The sequence below is a fragment of the Thermobia domestica genome, chromosome 17 (genome assembly GCF_964235325.1).
Source record: "Thermobia domestica chromosome 17, izTheDome1.hap1.1, whole genome shotgun sequence".
Lineage (NCBI taxonomy): Eukaryota > Metazoa > Arthropoda > Insecta > Zygentoma > Lepismatidae > Thermobia > Thermobia domestica.
The window spans coordinates 7,218,234-7,241,593 of record NC_137470.1 but is presented as its reverse complement, the minus strand read 5'-3'; the positions used below and the strand labels follow the sequence as shown (position 1 = coordinate 7,241,593).

The window sequence follows — 23,360 nt, the reverse complement described above, 5'->3', positions numbered from 1 at the left end:
ATTGTTTTATGTCTTTCTTTTGAAACATATATATCTCTTATCTTTATGTGTTACTCAAACATTTAAACGACACATTAAATTACTGTGGTCCGCAAATACACATTTCCTTGTCGAAAAAATTATATTTTCCTTCATCTTTTGTAATAAGGAATTCTTATGCTATTACTTTATGAACGTTTTATTATAAGCATTTTTGGTGTTGTAGAAAGTGTTTGAAAAAGCGGTAACTTGACAGAGAAACAATACACTTTGAAGAAAATTTGCATAATATTTGTTAATATTTTTTCCGTCTTGCCACTCAACAACGAAAAACAAATGACGATCGCATTGTTGCCAGGTGGTTGTCGTGTCGTTGAACCATTCGTGCACGAGTCGTTCCATACATCGGCAGCAGCCTAACGGTACTTGATGCATGGAAGTGTGTGTGGAAGTGGAACATTGTGACGATTGCTGACTGCAGTAGACAGCTCAAACTTCGAACGTGTAAAAGAAACGTTGGTTGAAAAATGGCTAAAAGTATCATGTTAACATATTTATTGTGGCTTATTGGAGGCTTCTGTGGACTTCATCATTTTTATTTAGGACGTGATTGGCAAGCATTTTTATGGTGGTGTACTCTTGGAGGTTATGCAGGATGTGGTTGGATTCGGGACATTTTTCATATTCCAGAATATGTGGCCGACGCAAATGAAGACAAAAATTATTTATCGAAGTTAACAGAGAAGATTAGGCAAAATAAAAAGGTAATGTGTAAGTTGCTCTTCAATAATACTTGGTTCTTGATAACACTTCCGGAGGATTTGTTTACACCGCGCAATCCGAAAGTAGGTTTGTAAATACTAAAATTTGACATTTGCTTTTAAAGGTAAGATATGCTAATCTGTACGATGGTATGGCAAAATAAGGCACTTAGTTGAGTAGAAACAGGTTAAATGTCAATAATTACGTCGCATGTTTGAATTAATTATTATTTAATTATTGAGATAAAAGATGACAAGTGGCAATTTAATATGTTATATTCAAACAATTATGCAATACAAGGCAATTTTACATTATCTTGGAGTTACTGTGTAGATATTTTTCAGATAAGTGGAGCATTATTTGTCTTGTGCAAAAATTTTGCATCACATTACTGTAAATATGCAGGAAATTGACAAATCAAGGTTTGTTGACAAGTATTCATATTGTGATTTCTGGATTTTCATGGCTGAGTGAAAAAGATGATTGGTGGCCCTCTACCATGATATAAAGTTAAAATTCTAGAAGTGTATGTACTTTTGTCGTTCATATAAGAATAGGGTTATCCAGACTTGGAAATAATGAATAAAGTATTTATTCACAAAAAAGAGAGTGGTGGAGATAGAGTTGGCACAGGTTAAGAATACATTATCATTTTAAAATTACAGGTAAAATCTGTTATGTGACGTGTACAAGGAAAGCTTGTAATTCATCCGTGAACGTAGAAACAGTGTTAAAAAATGTAATTCATTACTATGGAATTGCAATGCAAAGATCGCTTGTCCTGACCACCTAGTTAAGTGGGTATTTATGAATGCCCCTAGTTGATATTCATTAAATATGCCCTGTCTTTTTGACATAATCTAATTTAGTGCCTCTGTTTCGTTTGATAATACCGTCTATAATTGCCGGGAGAGCGATCTTCGCTAAGGCAAGTTGCAACCGCAGAAGAAGAATTTAGTGCCTTCAAAAATCGTATTTTATAGGTGACGTTACATTCCGTTGTGAAGTTTCTTTGTTAGGACACAATCGTTGTTGCTATAAATACTACGTTTAATGCGAAACAGGGAAAATAATTATTTGTTCAGAAACTATGCGGCAATCTGTGTTAGGTGTTTGCTACAATCAAGGTTTTTGTGTTCGGATTAATTTAAGGGCTCAGCTAGTGGGTATGTAGAGTAGGCCGGAGGTGCATCAGTAGACAGCAAGCAGGAAAGGACGGTAGGGTGTGCGTGAGTTATGACGAAGTAAACTGCCCAATGTTTTCCTTATGGAAGATTGCATCCCGCAAGCCGTTCATACCGTTTCCTTCTTTCCCAGTATTACGTACCGGTATCTTATATGCATATGTAGCCTGCGTATACTAGCTGCTTAAGGCAATACCATTTCGTTCTGATATAACTCATCTGACCGGTAAATTAAAAATAATAATAATAATAATAACAGATGGGTCGCCTATTGTAAATCGTAATCGCATGTTTTTCGCCTCTCTTCACGCGCATGCATTCAACCACTAACGCGCCTGCTTTTCCGGAGATGCGGGATCTCTAGCTTTACTCTAAACTGACATAGACGCGTAGTTAGCTAATAGTTCGTAGTTTTTAGGCTTATATTTTTGTATGGCTTATAAGTTTGTAGGCATTTTAGTCTTCCCTGTTTGTCTAGTTGTTGGCGCGCGCGCGCATTTGGTACACGTGATAGCTTCTCAATTGGGGAGCCTTGAAACGTATGTGTTATGATGGCTCAGATTTAATCTTAAAGTATAGGTCCTCCGTTTACTAAACTCCAACCAGCCAATTATAGGTGGTATATTATAAATTTGGGATGATATCTCTTTCAAATCCATCGACAGTCCGGAGCCGGTTCCGTAACTCATAATGGGCCGTTTTAAACGACCTCCCTTATGCGTATACTCACCGTCGCTGGCGCGTCTGCTCCCTACGGACTTCCCCTCGCAACTGCTCGAGGCCCCTGCTGTGCTTTTTATTAGCCACTTAGCCCAAGTTGGTTCGTGTCATATGTCCACGCTATATTTATAATCATCACAAATACAAATGCCGAACCGTAATCGCTACCAAGTAAGCCAGAGTCACTACCAGGTTACTTGAGGCAGGAACTAAATAACACTCTAAATTTGTACCCAGTTTGTGGGAAAGCGCCAAGAAAATAAAGAGTGCAGAAGTCATTAGGGTGGTATTTTCGCGAATAAAGGTTTGTTTATATATTGTATCAATTTGTCCCTGGATTCTGGTTTGTACGGGGAGATTTTACAGGTAAAAATTGAGATGTTTGAAAGGAGAACAGATGTATAAGAGGGCAATTTTTACATCTTTCATTAGAACACTCAAAGAAAGGTGCGAAAGTTAACACGTGTCATTGTTGTGATGTAAGGTGAACTAGTACAGCTGCATGTTTTGTATAGAACCAACCACTATGTACTTGTGACTGCAAACAGTGTCCCAACCTTCACCACTTCGGCTGCAACACTCCCACATGTCGTACGAAAGCAATTTTATATGCAAGCATACCTTGTGAAAGGGTAATGTTATTAGTAGATTAAGAGATTTTAAGGCATTAGGAGACAAATTTACACTGTATTTTGGGTGAAGCACATACGAAGGCAGAGCTTAAGTGTTCATCATTCAAAATATTTCGATTTGATACTTTTCTAGAAAGAGTCGTGATATATTCAATACTCATCGGCAATCGCAATCGACTGTGTGGCCAGCCCTGATGTATTGTATTGTATTGTATCCATCAGTGCACCTTTTCAGACATCAAATCCCCTTATGGATATATACGTAGTAAAAAAAAAAAAAAAAATCACTAATGCATTAACTTTTTAGGAAATATGTAAATGAAAGTGTTCGCAATTGTTATTGGGTTTCATTCCCATTCTTTATATAAGCTAGTCGCTCATGGAATAAGTTTCTACGGCATTATAGGTAGATTTATTGCAATAGAAAGTATATTTATTCTCATTTTATCTTGGTTAACTCTATTTCTATTCTGTGGCACGGTGGCTAAATGCTAGAGGGCTCCCTTCTGGTGCGAGGGGTTTCTATTTCGATTCTAAACTTGTGAGTTTTTTGTAGACATCATGTCAATAGGCTTTATCAGGGCTCTCACCTTTTTGCCATATTCTGTACGTGTTTGTTGAGTCTTTTCAAAAAAATGTATATCGAAGTAATTTCGTGTGTTAGATTTCCATTATTTGTTGATTTTGATTCGTGCCAAGCTACAATTTGAACGGTAATTATTACCTGACTGTCATATATAGATAATTATCTAAAAAATACAAATAGTAGTTACCGAAATTCACAGGTTAACTAAAATGGCACTATGACAAGAAATTGAAACTTCCTGGACTCCGTGTAAAGAAAAGGTTGCAGCAATAGATAAAAATATACAGTAATGCTAAATGCTTTTTTTTTCCAGTTGTCAAAGATTCTAAATGACCCTTACGTATAGGCGTATGTCACTTATAAAGTCAGGTGGAATGCTTCATTGCTTACGAGTTTATATGTAGACATCATGTTATATAGACTCTCGGCGTACGGTATTGAGTGATTAGACACAAGTCAAAATGGTTGCGTTCGCTCAACAAGGGATTCAAATTCGTTACATACGTCTTAAATGTTTAAAATGAGGAATGGTATTTAGTACCTATCCCAAATCAATCGACGGCTTAGGAGCCGGGACTGTTACTTATAGTGAGCCGACTTCAAATAGCAAACCGTAATCAATACTACTTGAGCCAGTCACAACCAAGTGAGGTGAGGTGAGGTGATTTTGAGTTTAACATCCATTTCAGCAGCGAAGCAATATGGGACTGGACCTATTGATTAACGTGAAATCCGAGCCACATGAGCTACCGCCGAATGTCGAACCCGGGTCTCCCACGCCAAAGGCGCGTACGCTATAACCTCTTAGCCTCGAAGGAGCTCTCGCTACCAAGTGATTTGGGGTAGAAACTAAATAATGTCCAAAATGAGTAAAGTTCGGTGCATAGTAGTTACGTGAACCTTTTTTTTTTTCTGGAAAATGTAAGATATTTTTAAGGATTTTATGAAGGAAATATAGAAACTGTGTCCTTGGAGTCGTATTAGTTGAACTTACGCCCCATTATTTGAGCCTGGTCTCCAAATTTAAACCGTACATATGTTTAAAACAATAAAAGCCAGTTGAGAACGGCCCAAAAGCATTGCCAGAACGAACTTAAGAGGCCTCATCCCGGCGAAAGTAAAATATCGCTAATTTAACGGTAATTATGTGATATCTTCAAATGGATAAAAGATAATCGAAATGTGGAACAAGAGCGCCCTAGACAATATTATTTTACATGAGATACCGTTATCACGACTCACTTATCTGCTTTCGATTTCGAGCCATTTTGAAAATCGACATTTATTTTCGCGTTTCTAAAAGGCTGAAAACGTAAATCCACGGCCGGCACCTCTTGCAAAATAATATTGTCTAGGACGCTCTTGTTCCACATTTCAATTATCTTTTATCTATTTGAAGATATCACATAATTACTGTAAAATTAGCGGTATTTTAATTTCGCCGGGATGAGGCCTCTTAAAAAGAATTAATTTTTCTTATTAATTTGTACAGGATTTATACCAATTGTTCTATGTACTCTATTATTATACTCATTAAACAATTCTTGTAATACATCTATCCATTTATAATTTCCTTGAGTACTTTTTTTTTACATATGCTTAAAATGGAGGGCTCAAAATTTCAAAATTCGCAAAATATCATCTCTATGAGTTACGGTTCCTGAGATATGGCTTCTTAATTCTCCCGAAATCAGATATTTTTGGGCCAATATCTGGGGAACGATAAGATTGACGCGAAAGATTCCATCACTTTCTCAGTTCGTTGACTCAGTTTAGTTTATTGACTGGCTTTTCGCAAAGTACTTGTACATTGCCATAATTCAAGACGTTCGGCTACTGAATTCACATAACCAGTTAGATGCTGTGGGTCGGCGCCGTTGATATTTTGATCTTGACACCAGGGTTTCTTTTATTACTTCTTACAAAGGTGGCGCTTCTTTGACGAAATATCCGGCTATTTTTGTGGTTTCGTTTTGTCACACGCCATTTCTTAATTTTCAGTTGTTATTCACTTGTGTTTAATTGCGTTTGCGTTTTGTTTATTATCTTATTGGCTCTAATATCGAACGATGTTCTTTTTCTTATTTTTACACTGCCCACCCATCTTCTGGAAAAGAGCTTTTGTAAATTGTCATGTAACATTCTTGGGCATGGACGATTTGCAAGGCTTTCTTTTTTCAGTCCCATGCTGTTTACAGGGGAACATGGCTTAGTTGTAGAGCGCTTACCTGTGGTGTGTGGGGTCCCTGGTTCGATACCCGGTCAACTAAGTTTGTTGTGGACTACACCGTGCCCTTGGGTTTTCCCAGGTTACTCTCGTTTCCTCCCACATTATAATTTTACGATTCTTTTATCATCATTCACTTGCCGTAATCTTACGTCTTTGGTAGCCTAAAGGGCATACTTCTCAGACGTTAAACTTAAAGGTTTCATTTTTTTCATATTGTTTGTTCATATTTAACGTGTTTTGTTATCAAACTTGACAAAAAAACAAATTTAAATGAAAGCTAAACGCGTAGCGTGTAAAGAAATCGACTAACCGGCACTAGGTAACCGACAAGCTCACTTAACACACATCAGAGCTTATAGAAGCATCTCACTACATAAACTTCAATACACAGTGAATACAATTATGTATCAGTTCATTAATAGAGGTATCAATTCCAGTTGATTAATACAGTGAAATTTCATTGGACTAAATCCAACAGTTAAAACTAATCAGAGACGATGCAAACTTATAATCAGCCATTTGTTATTTTTCTCTTTAAAATAGCATTTTAAAACCATACTAAAATCGTAATATGCGTTCACTAACATGTTGTGACTCGCTAGTAGAACGCCAAACTTCGGTGCGTGGGGACCGCGGTAGCGCAGTGTTGGAGCGTTCATCTTTAGTACATGTGGTCCCTGGTTCGATATCATCTCGAAGCAACTGAGCTTTGTGGTGGACAAACAGTGCTTTCGTGGGTTTTATCGGGGTTCTCTCGTTTCCTCCCACTTTGATTCCGTTATTTTGTTCGTCATCATCATCGTTACTGTCTCCCTCAGCCTAAAGCATAAACATGGGTCTGGGGTAATAGGTTTTACCAGGGTTGGCAAAAACCATGGTTTTTATTGAAAAAAACAACAAAAAAACAGTTTTTTTTTGGTTTAAACCAGATTTTTTTTTTGGTTTAAATAATTTACTCTATGTATTTATATTAGATATGGACACAAATTAGTTTGTTTCGCCTTGGTGTTATTATGCAACAACCAGGTTATGCTGGAAGGGGTCACATAAGCTTAAAGCGGAATCCATACCGCTTCTCGGCTTCCTCCAAGAAAAATTGTCCATTTCGACACGAAACCGGGACTAATTGGTCACAAATGCGATTGCTGACTCACTCACGAAGGACTCCTGATAAAAATACGTTGTACTGATCTTTATATAGACCTAGTTGTTAATATAATTGTCACCAGTCATTTCAGAAGGACAAAAAGATAAACAGTTACACAAGTAAAAACATTATACAATTATATATAAATCGGGAAACTACCGCCTTAGCCATTGGGAAAATCCTGTTATTACTTTAAATGTATTTGTATATAAAATTTTAAGGTCAAGGTATCATAATCACTACGCTAAAACTGAGGTATTAAATTACAAATTTGGTAGATATCATTGAATAAAATTAAAACAAAGGTTGAAGTCCAAGCTGATGTTGGAAGCTGCGTAGGCAGTTGATAAATTTGGCCAATTTCTATCAATATAATTAAGCAACCTTGGCTTCTTTATAAAACAACAGGCATTCAGGAAATTAGAAATATATAATTTGGTTTCGTTTCGTATGTTTAGGCTTAACATCCTTATGAAATACCAAGGTTATCACGGAGAAGACTTTCGCTTAAAGGGACACCTCAAATCGCTACTTGGTTTACACTTGAAAGATAGGTTGTGGTTCGACCGAGAATTGAACACGGGACTCCTTGATTACAAGGTGAAAAGTACATAAACGTAATGCAGATGGTTTCATATGTGGAGACGTAACTATGAAGTTCACACGATTTAAAGCATTTTTCGTTCTTTTTTTTTTTTTTTTGGTTTAAACCGGCCAACTCTGGGTTTTACATTTGATTTGATTTGATTTCTTTTGTTTGTTTATCTTCCCGTTCAGCAGCGAGCCTATATGAGACATGAGCCTACTGATTAACCTGGAATCCAAACCACATGATCTCCCGCCAGATCTTCCACACCAAGGGCGTGTACGAAGGAGCTTAGGTTTTACATTTACCCAACCCTCAAATATTAAATGTTATCTTATATTCCTACTAATATGATACGTTACTTGTAAGTGAAACTCCTGGTATATATAAATAAAATCCAGATTTTTTATAAGAGTGTATGATGGTGTATTTTTAATTTCAGCCGCCACGCACAACAACTCGCTTTGTTGGAAGTATAATAGTAGCGTATTTATGGGGATCTGTTTTGATGATGGCCATTCCAGAAGAGAAGGTGTTAGGCCTCAGTTGGACGTGGTTGAATATTCTTGTGCCTTTTTCATGTGCCTTAGGTTAGTATTTTGAAATTAATAAGTAGAAGATAAAAATAAACTAGAAATTTAGAGTTAAGAATTTTTAAAATCCATGTAGGGATGGATATGCTTTATATTAAAACGTTAGTAGAAATTTCTCATTTCGAAGGCTAGAGATGTAAATAGGACGAATATGGTGATTTTGTTACTGTTCTAAAGATCTCTCTTTCTACAGGCTAACTCGAAAGAAACAAAGAGTTCTTTAGATTGAAGTTTGAGAAGTGTTGAATTTAAATACTGTTAAGTATAATATCACTAATTTAGGATAGACTGCCCAGATTTTAAAAGAATGTAAAATTAATCCCACTATTCAAAAATAAATTAACTCTTTCGAGACAGGGTCATTTTTGGCATGGGCATGGAGATTATAGAGGGAAATTTTCTGTGGCTGGAAACACTGCTACTATATAAACGCAATCTATCTTTAAACTAAACTTTGGTACACCAGTAATATATCACGGAAGTATCATGTCGATATCTAAGAAACGAAGCTTGTAATTAAAAAAAAAAAAACTATTACAGTAAACAGGAAAGTAAAAGAAAAGTCAAAGTTTAGAATCTAATTTGAATTTTTCATGTGCCTCCTAATTACCCAATTGTAACAATCTGTACTTGCTTTTGTTCAGTAAGGACTGATATGTGGCGTAAGTTGACTTGCGTTGGTACGTATAGGTACGGATTTATAAACATAACCTTAAAAGATTTAGGATTTTTTTTTAAATAGGAAAATATTAATTTACCTAGTTGTCAACACTGATTGTGATTTGTCCAAATTGACCCCCAAAAAATTAGATATCCATATGAGTACACTCATGTGGAAACTTGTCGCATGTATATAAATATGTTGTAGGAATATAATTTGATAACGAATTCGCCCGGTATTTCTTATAATGTTAGTATGTGTATAACGGCAAAGACATGTATGTGGAAAAATTCATGTCAAAAGAGCAGTAAATAAGAACAATAAAACGAAAATAAAACTTTCGTATCCATTTAGCAGCAAATTGTTTTACTCATTCTAATTTTCGTATTTATAATTCTATTTTTACGAAATTTACCACAAATATATACTTCCCGATTATACACACAGAATCAATATTAAAAGTACCCTGCAAAATCATTATCAAATTATATTCTTACAAGAAGACAGTTATAGATATGCGACAATCATTTTGGACATGAGTGTACATATCTGACAAGTCCTAAGTAGATCTCTAAAACGAAGGAAGTTATACTGAAAAAAAATCTAAAAACAAAATTGGAAATTCGAAAGTTCTCGAATTTTTGACTTTGGGCTCAAATTTGAGATCTAAATTCGACACTCATAAAATGAAAAAATACTATCAGGATAAACTATGGTCCAATATTTGACATAGAAGAAGTCATCCTGATGTCTTAATTAGTGTTCAGACACGAAAGGATTAAGAAAGTGGCACGCCTGTGTGTGCCAGTTTCCTGGCCCTGTCTCGAAAAGATTAGAAAGTAACGTTTGGAATATAATATGTTGAATAAAGCATAAGTTGTAAGTAATATAATTATCCCAGTTGCTGAAAATGAAGTCACCCTTCGTTGATTTAATATTCAGAGTTACACAATGAAACCCTTCAATCACTGACACTGTTAATATCGTAATTAAGCGACTTGATTATGCACATGTTCAACATAGATGTACCGATTTTGTGTGTTCTTTTTTCTCATTTTCAAAGAGTATATCTTTTCGCGGATTCCATATCGTTTTATCAGATTCTAATTACAGTCTTTGGGGTTAAGTGACTTGTTTTTCATATAGCTTAACATCCCAAGGAAGGAACAAGTGCTCGATGACTTGGAAATGATAACGCATTCTTGGTGTTTCTTTAGGGTTGGCCACAGTATTTTGTTTATTGTGGTTTTACCTTATGCGGGCAAAATATTTCGTTTGATGAATTGCGACGTAAAGCAAATTGAGTCAAATAATGCGTGTAAGTGGGTAATTGAAGGCTCGCTGTAGAAAAAACAAGGTAAGTGTCACTTTGCAATTGTTTTTTTTAATACGTTTATGCCTTAGATTTTCACACATAGCTTCACTTCGTTATATGCTGGATTGTATTTCTAAGCAATATTATTTTCTATTTTGTGATGCTTGGGCACAACTTACTATTTTTTGTCTCTACTGTCATAGTAACTATTGTTTCTGGCACTTAACATTGTTTTCAACAGCTAGTCTTCAATTATCGCAGGATTGGTGGAGTCAAGATAGCAGAGAGCGGAGAATGAAAAGAAAACCCATGGACATGTTGTTGCCTGGTATCAATCCAGAGATCATGTGCACGAGAGGGAAACCCTTTACCACTGAGGCATAGTGTGACTTTTACTCGCAATTGTGCGAATGGGTGTTTCTATTAAATGTAACAAGCGGAACATAGTCAATGAACCGAACTCACAGGCTCCCGGTGTGCAAAGCTGTAGAACACCTATTTAAACATTAATTCCCGTAGAAAACTAAAGTGTCATGTAGCCTGTCCCTGCCCGAGCTCGACAACCAAATATAGCCACTTTCGTTCCTTAAACGATGGGCTACTTGTTCATAAAGTTTCGATCAGATCCGGCCTCAGTTACCGAAAAATAAAGCACCACACGCAAACCGAGTCTGTCCCTAGCTGTGCTCGTCCACAAAATATAGTGATATATTATTCCTTAGATGATGAGATACTTCCCTATCAAATTTGGTTTGGATCCGGCCAGTAGTTACCGAGAAATAAAGTACTTGGAGTGACTTCTGTAATTTCCCATATCCTTATGCTGGGAAGTGAAAAGTACGTGCCTTTTTAAATAATTCTTCTGTAGAAAGATCGTGTATTGCTTAAACGGTGTACGTTTTTTTAACACTTTCAATCCTACTGTAGTTCCAGAACGACAGGCTGTAAACTTACGTTAAATCCGAGTGTCGTTCGGGAACGACACGGCCATGTAAAATTTAAACTACCGAAAAAAATGAATTTTGTATGCTCTTTTATTTGAGGAAGTAATTTTGAGTTCTTTGTGACTTATCGAGTGGCAAAGCTGATCCAAGAATGCATTAGAAAGTGTATCATTATCATTCACAACACTCAAGCATGATTACTTTGCAAGAAATAAAGTTTGCAATGATTATTCACATATGTCTTGTACTGAAACCAGAATCTAGTAGATTGGTACTTTGTCTTTCATTTCTGAAAGTTTCAACCGTTTAGAAAACTTCGGAAGGTATGGGTTTTTGTCAATAGCCATTATTTTCTCCAGTACACAGGACTTTGTCAATTTAAATACCCCTAGGATCAAAAGTGTTAATCAAGTGGATGACTTCAGAAATTCGTATCTTGAATAGTATTTATGAGATATCCTCATGCACTATTTTTAGGGAAACTAACTGCTAATATCGTCCAAGTGGTTTTAAAAAAGTCGGGACAGTTTCAGTAAGTCTTCTTGTCTTCCTCCGCGGCTTGAAAATTCCTCCTATAAACCTATATCACATCTTATGGCTGTAAAGTATCATGTTCTACTGTTTACCGGTATCTCAAATGAAGAATGGAGCTACACCTCTTACTTGGAGATTACACGTTGTTTTTTCTAACTACATCTATGGACAAAATTTAATGTAGTTTGCTTGTGATGTAATATGAAACGAAATGCACTCTTCCTTAAAATATTCTAACATTGAGTAAAAGCATTCACTGTATGCTTGAAAGTATGTAATGGTTGAAGAATACCTCTTTTAATAATTTGAATTCGTAACCAAATTAATTTAAAGTATTAATAGTAGTTGTTTTCCTGTATAAGATGAGAGGAAGGAGCATTTATAAAGTGTTCGTGATTACAGGGTCCGCCAGAAAAATGTATACACTCTTTGTCATCTTGTATGAGGATACTAGCATTGACAATTGTTCTGAAATTTAAGTATGTTGTAGTACGGGTTTTCGCTCAACAGATGTCGGTACTGTCAGCACGGTTAGTGAGATAAGAAAATGGCAGGAGCACACTTGACGTTCGAGCAACGTAAGTACATTTTGAAATGTTTTATCAGGTTTGGGAATTCCATCGAAGTGAAGCGTCAGTGAAGAGGTGAGTTTGGTACTGAACAACCAACCCGCCTAACAATCAAACGCATTGTTGAAAAATTTGAGGCGCGTGGAACGACGAGCGTTCAATGTATGAATGGGGACCGATTCACATGCCTCTGTAATCTTCTGACGAAGGTTATCGAGCGTCCCAAGCAACGGCCAACATTTTGAACATTTAATGTAAACATATGTTTACTTCAAGGTTTGTAACACATGTTTGAACAATAATTAAATGTAGTTAAGAAATATGATATAGTTTTTTTTTCTTTCTTTCTTAAACGGTGTAAACATTTTTCTGGCGGACTCTGTATTAAATATAAGTTAATTTCTGCTTTTGAGTGATGATCATTATTTTTTATTTTTCTCCTTTTCAGGAGTGTACACTGTAGGTAATATCGGTCGTGAGCAAGGTACTATATGGTGGGCATTAGCAGCGGCATATGCCATGTTTCCCTTTTATTATATTTTAGATGAGTCCAATTGGTTAACTCTAACCACATTTACTTCTACTGTTGCATTCGACTCTCTGTCAAAGGAATGGAGAAGAACGCCCATCAAGAAACGAACTATGTGTCAGTAAGTAGTTAATATTATTTTTTAAGGAGTCTGTTTGCAAGCAAATATATTCCAGATAGTATGATTTTGGAATTTTTAAAACTAACTAATTTCATGGTCTATGGGACCCGCAGGTTCAATATCGCGTTCAAAAATTCATTCCATTGACTTCTATCCTTAGTGAATTGGATTCAGTTTCTATTTTGTATTCCTATTTCTTCGAGACCCATCTTAATATTATCCTCCCATCTGCGCTTAGGTCTTCCTAATGGTTGTTTTCTGACTGGATTTCCTGTTAAAATTTTGAAAGCTTCCCTACTTCCATTCTGGCTGCATGAGCTGCCCATCTGTGCCTCCTCGACCTGAAGACCCTAACAATGTTTGTTAAACGGAATAAATTATACAGTTTCTCATTATCAAGTTTTCGCCATTCCCCATTCCCGTTTCTCTTGGGTCCGAATATTCGTCTCAGGATCTTTTTCTCAAATACTTTGTTTGCGTTCTTCTCTTAGAGTAAGCGACCATGTTTCACAGCCATACAGGGCAGTACACATACATCGTTTTATTTATTTTAAGTATAAAATTCCTCAACATAGTTCATGACAACAGAAGATTTTGAACTGAATAATAACAGTTAATTGCGTCCCTGCTTTTAGTCGACATTTAATTTCTTCGTAGATATGATTTTGGTCTGTTAATGCTGATCCTAGATATTTGAAAGTATCCACTTTATGGAAAGTATTATTTGATATTTTAACGCATCCTTAATTTGCAGTATTACGATCCCGACGAACTTCCAGTTATTTAGTTTTCTCTGCACGTATTTCTAAATCCATGTCCCTACAAACATTTAATAACACCTCTGCATTTCTTTGTATTGTCCTCCTATCATCCCCTATTAAATTTTCATTGTCAGCATACGACATAATCTTTTAAGAATAAACACACGCATTATATATATATATATATATATATATATATATATATATATATATATATATTGTGAAATATAAAATTACGTACGCTGTCCCAATACAAAGGAATTTTCTGCGGATTATTTTTATAAAGTGAGATTTTCCTGTTGGAACAGTTGACTAACATATTTGTAAAAGAAATATTACAACTTACTGCGTCCCAAATGTAACTGCACTAAACTGTTTCAACACTCGCTGTTGCCTTCGTCGGTATCACTTGGAAACTCACATCCAAGTCCCCTCCCCCCTTACGCTCTGCTACAGACACACTTCTTAGAATTTTTTGTGCACTTTTTTCGTGTGAAGATTTGAGAAATGATTAGGTTTAAACCCTTGTTAAGGTGTATTTCTAGGTTCAAATAACTCTGCTTTTGAAAGATCTACTACTGCAAATACTTCGCTTTAGAACTTCTTTTATAACACCATACGTAACTTATAACAAGTTTTGTAAAATTTTATTCACAATTTTTTACTACGTCCTTGCAAACCCAAGTTTCTAGTGACTGACTGAACTTTTAAAACTACATGTCCTATAGATATGAAATTAGGTAGAGTTCAATTCGAGAGGGTTGAAAAGTGATTAGGTTTTAAACAATTAATAAAATTAGTGGATCTCCGGTACCATATCGTCTATAAATACAATGTCACGCATTTTTCATTCTGAATTTATGTTGAATTTGCACCAGGAAATCCGATACAATAAAAACCAATTGATTTCTCCGATTTTCTCATGTAATGTAGAGTTAAATCGCCGAGATGTTCATTAAAACACAATATGTCGGAAAGAGCTCCTCCGTGGCTAAGCGGTTAGCGTACGCACCTTTGGCGTGGGAGACCCGGGTTCGATTCCCGGCGGGAGCTCATGTGGTTCGGATTCCACGTTAATCAGTAGGTCCACGTCTCATATAGCCTCGCTGCTGAAAGGGACGCTAAACTAAATTCAACTCAACAATATGTCGGAAAAGTAACGGAACTTTTTCCTTTACAGATAATCACTAGCTCCATCTATTGAAGGAACATATTATTCGAAAGCTGGATATCTGCTCAACAAAACGAGACCACAATTATGAGAACGGATTAACGGAGTGTCAAGCTGTAGCAAGAAAAGTGAATGTATCTGATGTCACCTCGTCACAAAACATGATGGAGCAAATAGCCAATATTAAATTTTGTTTCGAGCTCGGTAAAACACTTACTGAAACATTGGAAATGATAAAACGAATGTATGGTGATGAGTGCTTATCTCGTACACGTGTGTTCGAGTGAAATACGCGATTTTGGGATGGTCCTTGGAAGTCCTTGGAAGACGACCCAAAGCCAGGCAGACCAAAAAATGGAAATCGTGATGAGTTGATGAAACAAGTGCGTGAAATGATCGCCCACGATGCGAATTCGACTGAGAGATGATGGCGGAGGAACTAAATACGACGAAAGATTCGGGTAATTTTGGCGAAGGATTTAAAGAAACTGAAAGTCTGTGCTTGATTTTTTCCGCACACCTTAACTGACGACCAAAACTTGCTTATGTTGAACATTGCAAGGACTGACTAAAACAGCCAGACGGATCAGAAAATTCGTGGAATCGATTGTAACTTGTGACGAAAATTGGTGCTTCAAGTATGACCCGCAAACAAAATCCAAAGTGTTATGTGAAAGACCCTGTGTTTTCCGAAAGCGAAAAAATTGCGTTTTCAAAAGTTACGTGAGAAGAAAGTGTTGATTTGTTTTTACGATTCCAAAGGTGTTATACTTCAGGAATTCGTTGCATAGAGTCAAACTGTTAATGGTGAATATTATCTGGATCGTGGGCACATGAGTGAGCTTTACGCATTGTTGCCAGATCCAACAAGTACAACTTGCTTAACGACGGCAGCAAAACCGTTGTCACACTTCTTTGTATATTGCTATTATAACAACAACGCAATTCATCTGTTCCCTAAGTACGTGTGACATTTAACCCTTCGAAATTTCTTGACAATACGGTCATCCCATGGGAAAAACATTTTTTTTTTTTTTTTGTGTGGATGTGAATAGAATATAAATTGTTGGTGTCAACGTATATTTTATGATTATATTTATTTGAGGACTAGCAGCGTTCACCCCGCTTCGCTGCGGTCACCCCGGAACGCAATAAACTTTGTTACTTAGATAATTTTTACTTTTTCGCTTTCAAGTGATATGATAAAAACCATAGAAGATTGCACTAATGTTAACATTATATCGCCTGTCATTTATGTTAACCCGCCCCGCTTCGCTGCGGTCACCCCAACCCGCCCCGCTTCGCTGCGGTCATCCCGGAACGCAATAAACTTTGTTACTTAGATAATTTTTACTTTTTCGCTTTCAAGTGATATGATAAAAACCATAGAAGATTGCACTAATGTTAACATTATATCGCCTGTCATTTATGTTAACCCGCCCCGCTTCGCTGCGATCACCCCAACCCGCCCCGCTTCGCTGCGGTCATCCCGGAACGCAATAAACTTTGTTACTTAGATAATTTTTACTTTTTCACTTTCAAGTGATTTATAGCGCCTGTCATTTATGTTAACCCGCCGAGTCACAGGGTCATGCGGGTTGCATATAAGTACGTTTATTTTTATATGATGAACTAATAACAAAGGATTTGTACGTATGGACACCTGAATGGTCAATTATCTCAAGACACTGGTAATTGAAAATTAAAGTGATATGATAAAAAACATCTAGGGTCCAAATCCTAACAACCCCCCAAAAATGAAAGAAATCGGTTCAACCGTATTAGCGTGATGAGCGGACAAAGGATTTTTTCTACGTATGAACACCTGATTGGTCAATTATCTCAAGACACTGCTAATTGAAAATTAAAGTGATATGATAAAAACCATCTAGGGTCCAAATCCTAACAACCCCCCAAAAATGAAAGAAATCGGTTCACCCGTATTAGCGTGATGAGCGGACAAAGGATTTTGTGCGTTCTCTTTTATATATATAGATTGCCAGTGCTGTTATTTATTGCAGGATTGCCAGCTGTAGGCAGAAAAAAGTCGGAATTTTGCAGAAAGGGAATTTTTCGTGCAATATTTCAGTACATAAAATCCCCCACCCCAGTATAGACTACCGAAATGATAGTTACATTGTCTGAATGTATTGTCCTATAGTTCTGTTCGGCATACGGAAGTCAATATTACATTTTTAATGTACATGTTGTAAAGGTAGGGAAAATTTCGACATTTCGGTAGAAGGGATAATATTTTTTTTCACAGTTCTGCTCCCTTCGATCATGACGACATTTTCAGAAAACATTCCCAATATTGACAGGTTACTTTTCAAATATAAATTATAATTTTACTATTGCAGGGTTGCCAGTAAAAAATAAAAAAATCGGATTTTCCTCTAAAAAAAAGGGATATTTTCGAATATATAATTTCCCAACGGTACCGGTTACCGGAATGATTGTTAAATTTTCAGAAAGTACGGTCATCGACGAATAGAAAGAGGTATAACACATTCCGCAACGATAAATAGGGACATAATTATACATTCCTGAGTAAAACCTAACAAAATAAATGTGAAAAACATGAATTTTTTAGGTAAATTCCACATTTACTGGCAACCCTGAGCTACAAGCTAATTTTAAGTGTGATATTCGTGTTCAGCGCCTCGAAGTCTATAAAGATTGGCTACTTTCGTTTCTGTAAAAAATCCACTGTAGACCAGTGTAATTGAATGTACAAGGAAATTACGCGTAGTGGTAGTAAAATATCGTCCTTTATTAGATTTTATTTTATTATTATTATTGTTATTATTATTTGTGTCCAGACTGACTCTTACTTGATATTTAAATGGTACCGGTACTTATTGTTTCAAGTGATTTAGGAAATCGATTGTGCCTAACTCGGAAATCTAGTGCCTGCATAATGTATTAATTCACGCACTAATGAACAAAATCAAGGTCTACTACCACCATCCAAGTCTGATCCCAATTGGATGAGTTCAGTGTATCAATTATTGTCATAGAATACATGACGCAAAATTCTACCGCACATATGTCGGTAACCAAAAGCATACGCAACACAATATGTCATACGCTTATATTGCAGATAAGAGTCTACTATCGTAGCAAATTTGGTCCCGCTCGGATGACCTGCATATATGGAAAGCTCCCTTGTACGTTTCCCTTAAGTTAGCCTACACATCTTTTGCGTAGGAGGCACGTGTTTGGTTCCCGGCGGGAGCTCGTGTGGTTTGGATTTCACGTTAAGTTGTAGGTTCATGTCTCACATACTCTCGCTGCTGAAAGGGACATTAAACTTAATTCAATCGAAGCATATATACGGGTTTTTGTTTTCAAAATTATAACGCAAAATTCAACTGCCCATAACTCGGAACCGTGAGCCTGCACAACATAACACCTTGACTGCCACCATATATATATTTTCCTTCTACACCTGTGCGACACCAGCAACAGTTCACCAGTAATAGTTTGTTTTCACCTTTATTTTAGACACATGGATGTATGCTTCACTCTAAGCCATGCCTTCTGCATGACTTTTAAGTCATGTGTATGCAATTCCATATACACTTGTAAAACAAACACGACAAAGCAGTTTTAGATCTGTTCGAAGACTTTAAAAGTAGTATAACACCACATTATAGATTCAAGAAGTTTAGTTGAAGCCAAAAATAAAGCTCAAAGACTGGTTAAAACACCCAAGACTTACCATAGATGACGGTTGGTTTAGTGACAAATGCGGAACTTGCATTTGCTAAACAAAACGGCACACAACCTTACCTCGGAATTTCACAGCGAGTTACACCGTCACTTGACGAGCAAGTTGCAGTAACACATGAGGCAAAGTGCTTCCGTGTTTCCTCTCCTCTGTGGTTCAGTTTCCTTTTATTTCCTTGACGTGTTTGTACTACTTTGACTCTTATGTTTATTCTCCGCGAACAAGGTCCTAGAAACATATTCAAGAATGAAAATTTGATGTGAGATAACTGTAATACTTTCTTACTGTTATTTCACCTGCAAATGATTTCCTTACGCTGTAGTTATAAGTATTTCAAAGCGTTGTATAACTTCATTCTCAATTTCTTTCAGACGGTGTAGTGTCCTATTATTCTGCGCTGCCTTGTATCTGTCCCTGTGGTGCAGCTTTCTCTATTTTAATGCCAAAATCGTGGATAGTGACGGTGAGGAAGTCCCTATCCGGGAAGCAATGGGTCATTTCTTCAGTTCTCCCTGGTGGATAGATCTCAAGCAGTCCTTAATTGACGTGTGGACGTATGCGCAACATCATGGGTGGTCAGAAGTCTGGAAGCAAATAGTTGACCTATCGGATCCTCATGGTGAATTAAATGCATTGAAGGTAAGTTGATGAGCGTCAGAGCAGAATCATATTGGTTTGAAGTTCTTTATAGTATTCAACAGGCTGGGAAAAAATCATGATTCTTTTTTAAATAAAATCACGTTTGTTGATTTTTTATTTAAATCGTTCTTTTAGATTTAAATCAACTCTTTTTCGTCGTATAATAAAAGTCGCGAACTGAAGAAAAAAACTTTAGGAATTAGTATTTTATGTTAATTATGCCATCAAAGTAAAAGTATTGGGGTTGAATTTTGAATTAATCCCCAATCTTTAATTTATTGGGATCCCATACAATGTTTCTTAAGCATTAAGAAAAAAGTACAGCAATGTTTATCAACATTGCACTTTTTTTTTTTTCACAAAAGTTACTGATATTTGGCAGGGGCGTATCTTAAAAAAATCGGAACTAACTTGCGGTACGAAATACATATAAAATACATAAATTTCGACTAAAGTTTAAAAACCAATCGGATAATCGATCGGAACCCTTTAAATACGCCCCTATTATCTGGGAACAAACAAACAGACGCGCACACAAAAGAATTTTCGTCTTAAATGTCCATGGTGATTTCCCCGTTGGAATAGTTGATTTAAAAATCCTATGTTACGAAGAGAAGAAAGGATTCTCCCGTTATCCGTTCAAAACTGGATTTTCCCTAATTATATAAATACTCTATATGACACTCGTTTTCATACTATGCTGTAATTACATTTGCGTCTCGTTGTATTATTATCAGCTTCCATAATCGGAATAACAAAACAGAAACCGGATTTTTATTTTCACTTTAAATTATTTCGGAATTTGATTTAAATCAACGATTTTTATTTAAGAAGTACAGGGTACTTGAATACCAGGGTGGATTGATTTAAATCACTTGATTTTTATTTAAAAAATCAAGTGATTTAAATCAATCCACCCTGGTATTCAAGTACCCTGTACTTCTGCAGATAAAATTGTTTAATTGAATATTACACTAGTCAACAAATTTTAACTTTTTTGTTGTAACATGAGAGAAAACACCGCATCTTAAAGGAACTTTTTGCGCTGAATTCGAAAATGCATTCTGTTTTTCCCCATCACGTACAGTTTTCCCACGACAAAGGTATTTTTGGGAAATTTCCTCAAAAAAAAATGTCCCATTTTCGCGTATTTCATAATCCTAGCTCCTGTCCCCTTACGAATGGAAGTTTCATACATTCTGGTAGTTTTAATGGCTTTTTCATGACATTTTTGTATATGTGTATTATTGTTTATTGTGAATTGTGATACATGCAAATTGTATTGTATTCTATGTCTATGCTTGTGGTAATGAAGCAAATTGTTTTTTCCACCAAATGAACAGAGCTGAAAGCATAGACATATAAATATCTTTATTTCTCTAGAAATAATAACGCGATTGTTCTGAAACTTGGAGGGTTTATTGAGTATTAATCAAGGTTTCTTTGATTTAATTTTTGTATTCGTAAGGGGACATTAGCTAGGGTTATGAAATACGCGACAAAGATAAATTTTTGAGGGATTTTCCCAAAAGTCCCTCTGTCGCGGGAAAACTGTACGTGATAGAGAAAAACTGAATGCATATTCGAATTCGGCGCGCACAGTTCCTTCAAGATCAGGTGTTTTTTCTTATGTTGCAAATAAACCTTGTTAACTAGTGTGAGCAGTCTTTGTAAATTAAACCAATCATGTTTCCTCCCAGTTTTCAGTCAATCACGAGTTTCCATTCTTTACGTTCTTGTTTTTGCGTGGGATGGCGATCATCCAGCAAAAGGTTAATCTCAATTGAGTAGTTATTTTTTTTCATTCCGTGCCCTCTGTAGGTACAAAAAGATGTCACTACGTATAGAAGGTGTAGTGTAAGAAAGCAGTGGTTGTTTTTTCTTGCATTTCTCATACCATATACCAAATTACACATCATAATTTTTTTATTCATTCATATGGACGTTGATTGGTTACAGTTGAGTTGTTTTTTATCGACTGAACAACACTTTAAGAGGAAGAATGTGTAGCTAGTCGGGAAGAGGGTTAGGTAATGGAGTGGTTAACTTACTGTTACTATAAGCCGAAGACCCACACTCGACTTCGGGCCAGTCGCATTTTTTTTTTTTTTTTTTATTTTTGAATTATTATTATTTTTCAAATACTCGATTGGGATTTTTTGTATGAACTTAGATTTGTAGGTATACAGACACCTGGTGACAAGAGTGCAGTTTTCTGTTTGTTTGTTTCCGCGTTTGAAATTAATTTCATTTTCCTTAAATTTGTTCCCTTTTATTAGGATCACACAATGAGACTTATAATGTGTTGTTAGTACGTCCGTCCGTCCATTACTCAGCACGATAACTCTTGAACGAACGTGAATATTTTAAAATCAATTTTTGCAGCAGATGGCGAGAGGGATTATCTCGGCCGAATCCCTTAATAGAGTCAATTAGTTAATATATTAAGGGATAACAGGGACTAACAGTGACTATCTATAGATCATATCACTTACATGTAGGCGAATTTTTGAATTTCTATTATTTTACGTTACTGAAGGTGTTCGATAAATTGAAATAACGAGGAATTTCGAATGTGTGTGAGCTGAGCTCGCATGCAAACAATCGAAACATCTGTAGTATTTGTTTATGCTTTTCCTTATGCATAACTAGGTGTTTCTCAATATTTCTTCAAGTGGTAACCACTTTTATTAGTTAGAACATTTTGTAAAGGAAACAGAACATTTAAAAAAAAAAATATTTTTAACAGCTCCCTACATTGGTTTTTCGCCGCAAGTACCATCTTTTGTTGCTGAATTTCATCAGTTCTGGGAGAGAAAGTTAAACACATCTGCTTGTGTAATTTCGAAACAGTTTGAGATTTTCAAGTATAGTCTCTGATACTAAATTCACTTGATTTATTTTTTTTCGGAGTAATGTTCAATCTAAAAGAACCACAAGGGCAGATCTCAAGGATGGGAAACACTGTTCTAGATTATTGTGTCAAATCTATAAACATTTCCAATTATTCGTGGTTTTCGTTTATTCGTGCCACTCTGTCCCATAATCAACAGGAATAATCAGGAATTTACTATATAACGAGAGCCGTTCGGAAAGTAACTTTTGATTGGTTAAAAAAGAAACACCAAAATAAATAAGAATTTATCATATACACATGAAAACTACTTGTTTGCTCAATTTTTGAACATAGTTCCATTAACATTCAAGCATTTACCATATCTCTGCACTGGCTTAGGAATTCCATCAGCATAAAAATCTCCCGCCTGTGCTTTAAGCCAGCCTGTGACCGCATCTTTTCAGCGTGTGTCACTACGTCTTATAGCAGAGTCCTGGAAATTTGTAGAATTTCATCGGAAAGCTCCGAGATTGTGAAACATCGATTTTCACGAACCTTTCCATCAATTTACTGAACGAGTTCATCATTGACCGGCTGATGGCTTCCCACCCGTCTCTTCATTATCAGTGTTCGTCAACTTTTAAATGAACGAACTCATTCACGAACAACCAGTGTTCGAAGTGGGGAAAAAAGCAGAGGTGGTATGTTTTATTACGATTTTGACTCTACATACCGGCTATCTAAATATTGAAATGCAATGAGGATATGTTGCCTAAAATATTGCATTTTTATTTACATAATGGCTCAAAACCATCGAAGAGCTTCTCCGTAGTTACGGAGGAACGATATGGAGCGGCTTCGGCTTCCCTCCTCCCAGAAAAAAATTTAAAAATATCCCCTGTATTATAGAGAATTATAGACGAAAATCCTCAAAAACCGAGTTTTTATATGAACTTTTTAAAAACTGTTTTTCGCGGACCACCCCGGACCACCACTCGACTGAGGAGTATTTGAGATCCTCGGAAGGGAATTTGGTCTCCCATTGTGCTCTAGTAAGATAATCAGGAAATGGAGTAAAATTCATGTCATGAAGATTAACTTGCTGATAAATGAATTTATTGGGGAAGC

The 23,360-nt window shown here is 36.2% G+C and overlaps 1 protein-coding gene across 1 annotated transcript in view; it reads left to right on the top strand.

Annotated features, from left to right (window-relative positions):
- Positions 1-330: 330 nt before the first annotated feature.
- The window catches only part of wus (TM2 and DnaJ domain-containing protein wurst), a 39,168-nt gene continuing 16,138 nt past the window's right edge, over positions 331-23,360 (top strand). Inside the window, exons 1-4 of the mRNA XM_081743728.1 lie at positions 331-743; positions 8,269-8,416; positions 12,891-13,092; positions 19,129-19,396. Coding sequence (XP_081599854.1) covers positions 507-743; positions 8,269-8,416; positions 12,891-13,092; positions 19,129-19,396 — 855 coding nt within the window. The 5' untranslated portion in view covers positions 331-506. The remainder of the gene's footprint in view (positions 744-8,268; positions 8,417-12,890; positions 13,093-19,128; positions 19,397-23,360) is intronic.